Source organism: Poecile atricapillus, chromosome 13 (genome assembly GCF_030490865.1).
Source record: "Poecile atricapillus isolate bPoeAtr1 chromosome 13, bPoeAtr1.hap1, whole genome shotgun sequence".
NCBI classification, from domain to species: domain Eukaryota; kingdom Metazoa; phylum Chordata; class Aves; order Passeriformes; family Paridae; genus Poecile; species Poecile atricapillus.
Window position 1 is genome coordinate 17,065,315 of NC_081261.1, and position 11,956 is coordinate 17,077,270.

The 11,956-nt window shown below is 52.0% G+C and overlaps 1 protein-coding gene across 4 annotated transcripts; it reads right to left on the bottom strand.

Annotated features, from left to right (window-relative positions):
• Positions 1–1,500: 1,500 nt before the first annotated feature.
• PAIP2 (poly(A) binding protein interacting protein 2) lies at positions 1,501–9,789 on the bottom strand. 4 transcript variants are annotated; one of them, XM_058848364.1, is made up of 4 exons: positions 9,631–9,789; positions 6,109–6,274; positions 3,796–3,975; positions 1,501–2,614 (listed from the first exon to the last, which is right to left on the bottom strand). In XM_058848364.1, the coding sequence occupies exons 2-4, from the start codon at positions 6,244–6,246 to the stop codon at positions 2,549–2,551; spliced, it is 384 nt and encodes a 127-aa protein (XP_058704347.1). In that variant the 5' UTR covers positions 6,247–6,274; positions 9,631–9,789; the 3' UTR covers positions 1,501–2,548. The 4 variants fall into 4 exon arrangements, with proteins under 4 accessions (XP_058704347.1, XP_058704348.1, XP_058704350.1 ...); XM_058848365.1 differs by having other exon boundaries at positions 6,109–6,268; positions 9,631–9,785; XM_058848367.1 differs by lacking the exon at positions 9,631–9,789 and adding an exon at positions 9,161–9,178 and having other exon boundaries at positions 6,109–6,268.
• Positions 9,790–11,956: the final 2,167 nt, after the last annotated feature.

The window sequence follows — 11,956 nt, forward strand, 5'->3', positions numbered from 1 at the left end:
ACGGCAGCGGGGACAGGCCAGTCCTGGGCCTGGATTTAGCACCAAAGTTGAGCTGAGGAAACACTGCACAAGCCTGTGACAGCCCGGGGTGGCACCGTCACATGCTCGCTCCCCAGCCTGAGCAGGGAGAGAAGTGAGAAAATCTGTTCAAAGTGAAGACGAGTGAAAAAAACCCCACCCTAACTTAAAATAAACCCCATGGGCTGCAAATACCACCACTCCCCACTTCCCACGACACCAGCCAGGCTCTGAGCCCCTTCTGTGGCTGCTGTCCTGGTGTCACAGTGTGTGACCTGGGGACAGCTCTGGTGCTGCTCAGTGCCGGGTGCCACCAGCTCTGCTGCGGTCACAGCCCGAACCCGGCGGGGCAGCTCCTCCCCAGTGAACATCCCGGTGCTGTGGGAGACCAGAGAGGGATAAAGCCGGTGCCAGAGAGCAGCTGTGGCCAGGCTGGCTGCTCCACACCTGGATCCTGCACTCAGCTGCCACCACCCCGAGGTGATGGTGGCCAGGCCAAAGCTCGTGGACAAACTGCAGCCACGCAGGGCTCGCTGCTGGAGCTCCCACTGCAGATAGAAACCAGCTGTGTGTTACTTGTCCAGGTCACTGGAACTCCTGGAGAAGTTTTGCCAGGGGAAGGGAAGGGAAGGGAAGGGAAGGGAAGGGAAGGGAAGGGAAGGGAAGGGAAGGGAAGGGAAGGGAAGGGAAGGGAAGGGAAGGGAAGGGAAGGGAAGGGAAGGGAAGGGAAGGGAAGGGAAGGGAAGGGAAGGGAAGGAGGCGGTGCCCAGCTCGGAGCTGGGGTAGCCCCATTATCATTCTGCAGAGCAGCAGGGGCTGGTGCAGCTGAGCTCCCCTGGAGGGAGGGAGAGGCTCCTCCTGGGGCTCTGGGCTGGCCCAGCGAGGCCCTTCTGCTGCGGGGAACCCCAGCGGGAAGGCCCCGCCTCACCCTGCCCGTCCTGCAGAGCCGCAGCTCCGGTTTAATCCCAGCTTTAAAAGGCGATCCTAACAGCAGAGCCAGGCTGTCCTGAGCAGGGCCTGGTCTCGATCCTTGTGGGTCAGACCCGGGGTGTTCCATGAAGCAGGAGTGGATGGGGCTGGGGAAGCTGTTGCAGCCAGGACTCGACTCCAGCTCTGGGAGCACCAGGAGCAGCTTCTGAGCACCCTCAGCTGCTCCCAGGGCTGCCAGCAGGGCCAGGCTGGGAACAGGCACAGGGAAAAGGATGCAAGAGCACAGAGTGGGAGGAGAGGAATAAATTCCCACCCCTGGAAGCGTCTGAAGCCAGGCTGGACAGGGCTCGGAGCAGCCTGGGACAGGAAGATGCCCCTGCCCGTGGCATTGGATCTCTGAAGTTTCTTCCAAGCCAGAGCAGTCTGTGATTCCATGAAGAGTCCAGCTTCAGCCAGGATCTGGGCCATGGGGGTCCAAGGGCCAGCCCTGTCCTCCTCATGCTGCCAAGCCAGTTCCCCTGCCAGATGCCCAGTTATGAGACAGCCACCACATCAGTTCTACTATTATTTATTTTTTTAAATATTTTTGAAAAAATATAATTTTTTTACAATATTTTCAACTTAAACACTATTCACACTGAACACGTATGGCAGCTTAACCTACCCAAATATGAAGTTTAAGAAGCCAAAACTGTTCTAGCTTTATTAAAAGAAAAAATAAACAAAAAACCAAAAAAACCCCAAAAAGTCATTGTGCTGTAGACTATTGTGTAGTGATGATTAAACAAAGCAAGGGAAAAGCACCACTCAAATCACTAATGCTGGGGTTTGCCTGGTTAAATCCAGCTGTGGGAAGTCGGGATGCTAAGGGTTCCATAGGCAGTGCTATGTAGGGTGCCTGTTCCTGGCAGGAACTGAGATGGATCTCACACCTCCCTGGAGAGCATGGGAAGGGAAGGGAAGGTTTCTAACGTGACCACACACTGCAAAGGACAGGGAACTGCTTCCTCCCAATCGCCTGGATGTTAGTTCAGGAGCTGAGATCTACGACTCTGTACAGGTCTGTGAGATTTGGGTTAAGCTCACGCTGCTTCCCAGGATCATGATGTTTTGCAAGGGGGGAAATTAACGTTAGTAACAACACTGATACCTCAAAGGAAAGTTAGCTAATTTGCATAACAATCAGATCTCCTCACTTTCACTTGGAAGTTAAGGCATTATCAGGTGCAAGCTAGCACCAGTTAACACATCTTTAGTTAAAAACAGACCATTCACCGCAAATTCCAAGTCCTGTTTAAAAAGTCAGAGTCTGCAGAAGGTTTTATTAACGTGGTACTTTGTCTCAACTTGACTGGTGCTTCTTACCTCACTGCCTCCTTCGCACAGAGCCAGGGCCCAATTATGTTTCCATTAAACTTTTGACAGATTTACTTAATAACAGTCTCAGCACTTTTATTGAGCATGCAAGACTAACAAAACTTTGGCAATGCATAAGTGTAACACAGTGACAAGAAGAGAGAGCTTTTACAATTAAATCTTCTAATACTGGCTTCACAGTGTGGAAATTGTGCTACATCCACCAAAAGAGGGCCCAGTCTACTCAAATGTTTAAGTACTTCACCCCAGGAACAAACTCCTTTGCGTTTGGATTCAGATTACTCTTGACCTGAGGAAGGGAAGAACAGAAATTGAGGTGAATCATTATTTTCAGCTCCTATTTTCAAGCTGAAGACAATTAGAGGCATAGGTTTATGGATTTAGAGTAATAATCAGGTATACAATAGGCTTCCTACACTTAGCAGCAGTCTATAATCCCCAGAAAAGCCCATTCCCCTGTGCTACTCCCTGAGTTATCCAACCTTCCTTAGCTCCACCTGAATTTTCAGCTGGATGAGGGCTCAGGGAGTAAGCAGCAAACCACAGGCATGCACCGACCACAGCAGCTCCCCTCATGCTGAAATAGCCTTTTCTCAAGTTGAGCTGCTCAAACGTGCCACGAGGTTTCTAAATTTTGCTTATTTAAGCAAGAGGTGACTTGTTCCAGGAACTTCAGCAACTTCTGGGAATTCTATGTGTATGAGCATTGTATTGATTTTTTACATGTCTCTGTGACTCTCCTGTCCTCCCCCTTGGCAAGTTGCTGCTGCTCCATGTCCTGCAGTTTGAGGTGGGCACCAGCACTTTCAAAAGGAGCTCTTTATCACAAAGAGATGGAGGCTTAGGCTTTTCTGATCTTCATTAAGGCTGAAACTGCTGCCTGCAGCTGCTTCAGCTTGGAGAAGTCAGGGTCTGCATCTGAATCTCAGAGCAGTTGTGTGACAGGATGGTGTGGGGTCTGTGCCCTGTACAAGGAACTTTGGATTCTGTGAGGGAAAATAAGCACACGCTGCCCTTTCCTTTAAGCTGAGCTGTGCACAGAAGTCAGATGGCAAAAAGAGGGAAATAATCACAGTTTGGCTGCTTCCCCCTTCCCTAGAATTGCTACAGGGATCTGCTGTGGTTCTCCCAATCCCAACCAGATCCTGGGACAGGGCTCAGAGCAGCCCAACGTGTCAGTGCTGGCAGATGGCCAGTGACCCTTTCCCGGCCCTGGCTCCACTCAGTGCCCTTCTTTCCTAACATCCCACCCACTCCTGGAGCTGTGCCATGGGCTGGGAAAGGCTCCACGTGGGTATGAAGAAAGCCACCAAACAGGTCACATCCCATGAGGACACATCCTTCCCACTTACCCTGCACAGCCAGGCAGGGTTTAACAGGCTCCTTTCTGCTGGAAAGGACTTTCTCTTACCACAAGCAGCCTTGCACAAAGACTTGAGCTTTAGGGATAGGATGAGAAGCTGAGCTTACCACCAGATCCTCCAGCGACGAGCTGTCACTGATAACAAGGTCATTGAACTGGTCCTGGATTTGATCCATTGTTTGTGGGAGATCACGGGCTGGAATAAACCATTCATGCTCCTCCTCCTCTTCCAGCATCTCTTGGAAACAGCGCTCGATAAATTCTTCTTCCCACAACTCCTCTTCGATCTGTGCAGTGAAAAGAAACTGCTTCAGCAACAAATCTACCATGAGCTCATGGGGGGTTTTATTGCCAGGTCTGTGCACCCAGCTGATCTTCAGGTGGAAGGACACCAGTGCTTTGTCCCAGGGATTGGGGCTGCAGCTGAAAGGGAGAGGCAGAAGAATCCCCCCCAGCCCCAGCTGTTTTGTTTGCAGCTTGTTATGACCTAAAGGAGAAGGAAAATGTAGGTCCCAAGCAAAAATTTCAGCTGTACCAACTAGTCTAGACTGAGCTTGCTGCAAGTATGAGGAAGGGAGCTGTGCCAACACACAGAGCCAGAAAACACTCCCCAGGAAAGCATCCTGGGGAAAAAATAACCCCTGCCTGTCACCTGGAACAAGCAGCTCTCCTTGGCTGTGGGTGTGTGCTCACGCACTGTGCTCTCCCTGGGAACCCCACCTGATCCCAGCAGCTGTCAGGAATGCAGCCCTGCTGTCCTGGGAGCAGGACAAACCAACCCATGCAGAACTGACACACAGTGCAGAGATTAAAGCAGTTTTCCTTGGTTGCTCAGTAAACGAGCTCTGGAGGGAGGTCATCCTACAAACTTTCCATGTCCTGTATCAGAGTGTTTAAGAGTGGAAAGCAGGGAAACAGAAGCTGGTGTGAAGGACTTGCCCAGACACAAGGGAATGGAAAAACGATTCAGGACAGATTTAGAAGTTCACTCAGTGGAAGCTCGAACAAGTTTTCCTATCTATGCTTCCCTCTGAAATCAAACACCTCCTCAATCCTGGAGTGGAAATTCAGTTACCACAAACACCAAACCAAAAACACTAACAGCAGATTATCAGGACTGCTGCGCAATCTGGGTCCTTGCCCTTGGGGCAAACACACCCACGAGCTCACCTGGTGTTCTGGGGAACAGGGACTCATCCCCACGTGCTCCGAGGCACCGCCCAGGCACTCCGGAGGCAGGGAAGGCTGGCTCAGTGATTCCCCAGAGCAGCACTCCAGCCTGGGTGGCACCTGCAGGAGGCACTGCCTCCCTCCTGCTGTGGGCACACAGCCACAGGCTCCTGTTACACAGGGCTTGCTCAGCTCCGGGGGCCTGGTTACAGGCCTGTACAGCTGCCTCCATGGCAGCTCCAGCACTACGAAATAACATTTAATTCCCCAAACAGCTGGAAATTAAGATTGTATGTTTTTATTTCCCAGCTCCAGTTTAACTTGCTCAGGCTCCCAGAGGGCTGTGTTTGCAGCAGCAGGTGATCAGGCTGCCCCAAGTGTTTGTCCATCTGACCCTTCTCCCCTCACACTCCACCTTTCCTCTGCTCTGACAATGGAATCTGTGCCTGAAAAATCTTCCCAGAGAACTACACCCCCTGTATGCTGTGGGACAGTTCCCAGGGGGAAAATGCCACCAAACAGGAAATAATGCACAAGAGAAGAGAGAATGGAGGTCTTGTGAGCAAACCCGACTGAATGAACTCAGTGCTGCTGGCACCTGAGGATGCCGTGCTGTGGCTCAGCACCCAGCACAGCCACAGCTGCTGGGGCACAGGGAGCAGCTGTAGAGAGCACAGAGCGAGCTGGGAATGGGTGAGGGAAGAGGTGGGCAGTTCCCAGTCTGGGGAGCAGGAGAGAAAGGGGTGACAGAGGCAAGGTGGCAGAGGAAGGTAAGGTTTCCTTCCCTCCTGAGGGAGAAGGGAGCTGTAAGACTCAAGTATTAAAATGAGCAGCTCAGTCACCCAGTGTCCTGTGGAGCAGCAGTGCCGTTCCCAAGGCAGGTGTGCACCTGGAATTCCCCAGCTCAGCACTGGGACATTCTGCATGCCCACACATGCACACCTCCCAGGCTGGCCCTTCCCAAGTGCCACGTGCTTCTGTCAACTCTCTTTTCTGCCCTCCCTCCTCCAGAAGCAGGGAATCAACGCATACTTTCGAATATGCTGCACTTCCTCTTTTTTCCACCAGGACTACAGAAAATCAGCATTTACTGCCAGAGAAAGGGAGACCCATTTGCTCCCCAGGATCACTCCAGAGGGCCGATCTGAAACTTCCTCTCCAAGGGACTGTCAGTGGTGGACCCCAGCCCTGTCCCTTCAGCTGGGCAGTGACAAAGCACAGACAGGCCACAGAAAGCAGGAAAGACTTGCCTGTCTGTTAAACTCCTCCTCGTTCTCCATCCACATGTACTCGGCAAAGGGGTTGTCATCCTCGTGGGAGTGCCCGTTGATGATCACATCCTCGCTGATGATGCTGGGGCTGGTACTGCTGCGACTCGGGTCCTTCATGGCTGCCACTCCGATCCCAAACCTGCAACTGAGCAGAGCAGCAATTCAGCACCTGCAGAGTCCTCACTCCCTGCCTCTGCACAAGGCCAGCCCCAGGGAAGGGAGGCTGCAGCCGCATTTGGAGGCTCCAGGCAGCCCTGCCCCGAGTACAGCAGAGCTCTGAGATCCCAGCAAGGAGCGGCATCACAAGCACCGTTCCCATTGTGTGTGGATTCCAGGGACAAACCAATTTCCCAAACTGAACCTCACCAAAGCCAAGCACCACGGCCAATGAAAAGTGACAGGAAAAAACAGGAAGCGCACGTGCTTGCCAGTAGGAAATATTTAAACATTCAAAAGGAGAATTTGTTTTCCAAAGCACTTTCAAGTGTTGTGTGTGATGGCATGAGCCAGGTTTCACAGCCCTTTCCCACTGGGAAACCTTGCAGGGAGCAGAAACTATGAGGAACCGACCCTGCACAGGGCCACCTGGAAATCTGTGTGTTCTGAGCTGACACAACAGTGCTGCCCTTCCTCTACCATGCCCAAATACACAGATCAGCACTGGAAAAGCTCAGTATTTGTTGGATACCAATACTGGTAGTATCAATTTTCTTTAAACAGTATGCAAAGTGAGGCAACATCTTAAAAACAATGACCTAAAAAAGACCTGACCAAAAAAAATCCATGACTCAGGTCAAATTTGAATGTTTTTCTCATGTTACAATTCACAATGAAAGTTGCAGCAGGGAGTGAAAATATTTTAATTTTATTATCAAAACAACACTTTAGCCTGCTGCCTGCATATCAAAGAGTGGCTTCTTCAGAGAGGAGGGTATCAAAATACAACCTCGTTGTTATTAGAGTACAAGGGCTTATCACCCAGAACCTCACATTTTCTCTTTGCATTCCAGTTGGTGCTGTTATCTAGGGAATTGATGCAACTTTTGGTTCCAAACTCTTGATAATAGCAGCTAAAAGCCTGCCACATCCAAGTGACCAATTAAGAGAAGCACAAAGAAGAAGGAACCTGCCTGGCTTGCTCTGTTCCAGGTTTTTCAATCAAAGGCAAAGCCCAGCACGGAAGTCACTGCAGCTCCCTGGGAAGTGCCACAAATGGGAGCAGATCCCGTGTATTCCACTGAGAGAAAACAGGTTCTTTTTGATGTTCTTTCAAAACAAACTTGCTGAGGATTACTGGCAGCATTTACATAAAACAGGAAAGGCCGTTGCGTTTAACACCCCAATTCAAGCTTGAAATTGCTTTAAGCCTCTTCAGCTGTTCCCAAGCCAACACATGGGATGGAGTACAGGAAATGAAGCCTAAAAAATATAATTTCTTTTTTTCCCCCCCCCTTTTTACTGGCATGTGTTTTCACCTTTTCTTTTGTGGAGCTAATCTTGGTATTACTATTTTCCTGAAAGTAACTGCCTCAGCAGTGAGGAACTCGGGCACTTTCTACACAAAGATGACTGTACCCAGACAAGTCCAGAATGGTAAAAATAATTAAAAAATACAACCCAAACCAAACAAACCAACCCTACTTGTTTGTGTAAAAGCTTGAAAGGTTAATTTGTTGACTCATGGGTCAGCTTTCCCATTTCTGAAGCGATCCCACCGGACAGGAGCTCCAGCTTTAGGAGGGAGAGAAGTCCAGCTTGCACCAAACCAGCTCTGTCCACCACTTCCCAAGGATGATGGGGATGATCTTCAAGAAGGACCCAGGCTCAGCCTGAATAATTGAAGATTATCTGATGAAGCCCTCAGTCCATTCATGCCTTTCCCACATGTGGGAAACATGCCCACACTCACTTATCCTGCAGGAACACTGAGGAAGCCCCACTTGCAGCACCCCTGATTTAATTTTCTGCAGCTTCCAACAGAACAAATAAACCTTCCAGAAGAAATAAACCTTCCCTTTTCTCCACTTCCAAGACACAGACCAGGTTTCTGTGCTCATGTGTGGGGACAAGCTCAGTCTCGTTTCACCAATACTGGGTACAACCTTTTCAGGGAATTCTGAGGGGGAGAGCCAAATGCCACTTCAGTCTTGCAAAAAGTCCCAATCTAAGCAGGCTGCTGCAGGAAACAAGCCCCAGTGCCAGGCTACACTGCTGCTGGGAATAAAAATAACCCATTTTCCATCTGGGAGTAGGTGGGAAGCAGAGGAGCTCAAAGCTCCTCACTCTAGAAGAGGAAATATAACATTGGCAGTGCTAAGGAACAAAAATCGGGGAGAATTCTGCCACGGTGACACACTGTGAGGCTCTGACCCAAGTCCCTCTGGGATTCTGGTGTGGAGTGGGGGTGGTGGAGCAAGCACACAAGGAAAGACACTAATAAAAACCAGGATTTTTACCTTAGGAATGAAGACAGAAATTAAAACCCCTGTAACAACAGGTTTTAAGCTAACCCCGAGTTGTTCTCTGTATGCAGTGTGGAGCTTGTTAGTCAGAACATCACTAAGGCCCATTAATTCACCCATTTCCCTGAATTTTGCTGCAGTTACAGCCATGAAGAGCCCTTGACCGACCATCATTAAAATTCAGAGCTTTGTGACTGAAGAGTCTGCATTTAAAACCCAGTCACGAAAGAAGATTATCCACTGCCTTCTCCGGAGGTGAGGTCAGGCCTAATTCCATGCAGCAACCTCAGGTCCTTACCCGGCACAGGAACAAAAAAGAGAGCAATTAAGTAAAAAAATGACGATATTTGCTTTAAGCATCCAAAAACAACACGTGATGGTTTTAGCGGCAGCTGAAGATTAAGGGAAGGTGTTTCAGAGCAGCTCGGCCAGGAGTCAGTGACTTGTTTATCACCCGGTGATTCCTCCTGCGAGTCGGCAGCGCCGGCCCAGCTCCTCCTTATCTATCGAGATTAGCACACGGCTCTTATCAACGGAGCTGATTATAACCGTCTAATAATTATACTCGCCTAATAAACAGATTTCTTAATCAAATTCACGCGGGACGCCAGCGCTATCTGATCTAAAAGCTTCCAAGTGCTGCGCTGGAGGTTACGGAACGGAGCCGCCTCCCCCGCGCGGGGCTCAGGCGGGGGCTGTGGGAGCAGCGCCCCGGCGGGGACGGGGCCCCTCGGCGGGCGGCCGGACCCGCTCCGGGGCCGTGTTGTCGGTAGCCGCGGGGGTCGGTAGCCGCGGGCCTCGCCGCCCCCGGCCCCGCGCGGGCGGTAACGCCGCGGGGCCGCCTCCCCCCGCCCCCGCTTTGTTCGGCACCAGCCGCCCCCGCAGGCCCCGGATGGCGCCGCAGACAATACCGAGGGGCGGCCCCGCCGCGGGGGGTGGAGGCCGCGGCCCGGCGCCGCCTCAGGGGAGGGGGCGGCGCCCTCGAGCCCCCCGCGGCGATGCCGGCGGTTCTGTGCCCGGGGTCGATCCCGCCTCTCACCTGCGGTGCGCAGAGGAGCCGCCGCTCCGCCGTGACCCGCCCGGACCCCACCGGACCCACCGGACCCGCTCCGCTCCGCCCGGTCCGCGCTCGGCCCGGCCCGCCCCGCTCCGCCACACACCGCCGGACCTGACGTCACTTCCGCCAACGCCGGGCCCCGCCCCCTCTCCCCCGGAAGCGGCGGCAGCAGGCGCGTGCCAGGCCGCAGCACCGGCGGGGGGGCGGCGCGCTGCACGCCGGGACGCGTAGTTTTTCCCGCCTCTCGGCGCGCAGCATGCCGGGAGCTGTAGTCTCGCGCGGCACCTGGCGGCCATTTCGCGCGGCGGCGCGCTGCACGCCGGGAAGCGCAGTCCGGCGGGGCGGCCGCCATCTTGTGGCACTGGCGGGGTGGGGACGGGGCCCGAACACCCCCGGGGCTCACAGAGGGGGCTGCGAACACTCCCCGTTACCGGGCACCCACCCCCGGGGCTCCGCCAGCCTCCCTCAGGACAGCGGCTGAGCCGGGAGGCGCAGCTTCTTCGCCTGGCTGAGGGAGGGGATAATGGAACAGAGGGAACAACACTCCCGTTCACTAAGTGGTGTTTCTGCACGGGGCTCGTGCCTTTTAAGGCTCCTATCAGGAAATGGGACATAATAAATACTCTTTTCTAGTACATGCCGAGACTTCAGCCGCATTTACAAAATGGGTTCAAAAAAGCCATTTTTATTCTCTTTGCTTCTCCTCTCCCCTTTCCTCAGGGGAAGGTGGGAACGCCTCTCCTGCCCACAGCCAAGCTGCGCCCATCGTGCCCATTCCCTCACAGAGGCACAGAAACCAGACACGGAACGAGTTCAAGCCCTTTGATCCATCCAAGGAACAAAATGTGGAGCCACAAACCCTCCCTGGCCCGGCTGCCCCAGCTGCAGACACGCGTGGCACACAAGCAGCTGGAAATGCAAAGGCCCAAGTGTGTGTTAGTTTATACTGATTTTATTAGTCACCATTACCAACTTGTTCCCAGGACCCAAGGGTTTCCTCAGACTACATCAAACACTGCAAAATAGCCCTGGCAAGCATCATCCTTACAAAAACAATACTGTGCTCTTGCTACTCTTATTTCCACAATTTCCAACTCTACAAATCCAGCAGGATGTGGTTTTCTCATCGCTAAGAGCCTTCTCTTTCTATTTACTCCCACAGCAATGGGACAGCAGGCTCCAGGTTACTCCTTGTAGCTGAAATGAATGCCTGAAGCACAGAGCCCATTTCACACTCACCCTTGTGCTCTGGGATTTCCCTCACACAGCACAGTGCAGTTATTCCCAAATAAGCAGCCCATGACACACCAAGGTGCGTGTCTGGAATCTGTCCTCAAGATCAGGTTTTTCTGGCACCTTTCCTCAGAAATTACCCAAAGCACTCTATTCTCCCCAACCTCTGCATGGGAACAGAAGACACTTGGCAGCAGCAGTGGGTTTGATTTAATTTCTGATGTGTAAAAGCATCCTTACACTTACACCTGGGAATGCTTTATGTTTAAACACTAAACATGATGTTTACCTGTACAAGGTCAGCACAGCTATTAGCTAACAAAAGGCTACTTTGAAAATTGAGTGTAGTATTTCAATACATTAATCTCAAATGCACATTGTAAGGAAACTTAAAAGGCCTTTGAAATAAATCATCTGCCACCCTCAGAGAGAAGGGGTGCCTGGTCTGCAGCCAAGGCAGAGGCACTTAACAGCCTCTTGGTGACAGATGAGTGACAAATGCCACCCTAACTGGGGCTCCAGGCCCATCCTTATAACTTAGTTCTGCTCTAAGTCAGGGGTCGCAACCAGGGTTGCTGGTGCCTGTGATTTCTTTCAGAGGCCTCAGAAAGCTTTAAGATTCTATCAGTGCCTGAATTTTAATCCATTTCCTACAAACCCAAACAGCACTTTGCATACTAATGAGTGTCACGTACAGAGCAATAGCTTCTCTCTGTACAGGGATGAGTCAGTGCACGGTAAGACTTCAATTTGGATGTGCTAATTCAACAAACCCCGGGCTGGAGCTGCTGCTCAGCACTTCTCCCCTCTCCAGGGGCCCCACAGAACCTGCTGCTCTCCCTGGAGGTGGCACAAGCTCTGTGAGGGACTACACCCCCTTGGGTGAGGGTGCAACACCAAGTCACAGCTGGAAAAACAAGTTCTGGACTGGCACACAACACACTGTCCCTGTGTCTGCTGGGTGTGTCTGCTTAACAAATGACATTGTAACTTCATCAAGACTCAGCCTCCAGCATCCCAAAGCCCTTCCAAGCCCCAAATCCTCACTAGTGGAGGCTCAGGCAGGAAGAACTGG

Excerpts from the sequence above, each read along its gene's own strand:
- PAIP2 (XM_058848366.1), bottom strand. The coding sequence starts at position 8,951 with ATGCTTAAAGCAAATATCGTCATTTTTTTACTTAATTGCTCTCTTTTT. Across the intron at positions 3,976-6,108 it reads AGGAGGAGTTTAACAGACAG|ATCGAAGAGGAGTTGTGGGA; the intron begins GCAAGTCTTTCC and ends TTCACTGCACAG. Across the intron at positions 2,615-3,795 it reads CGTCGCTGGAGGATCTGGTG|GTCAAGAGTAATCTGAATCC; the intron begins GTAAGCTCAGCT and ends TCCCTTCCTCAG.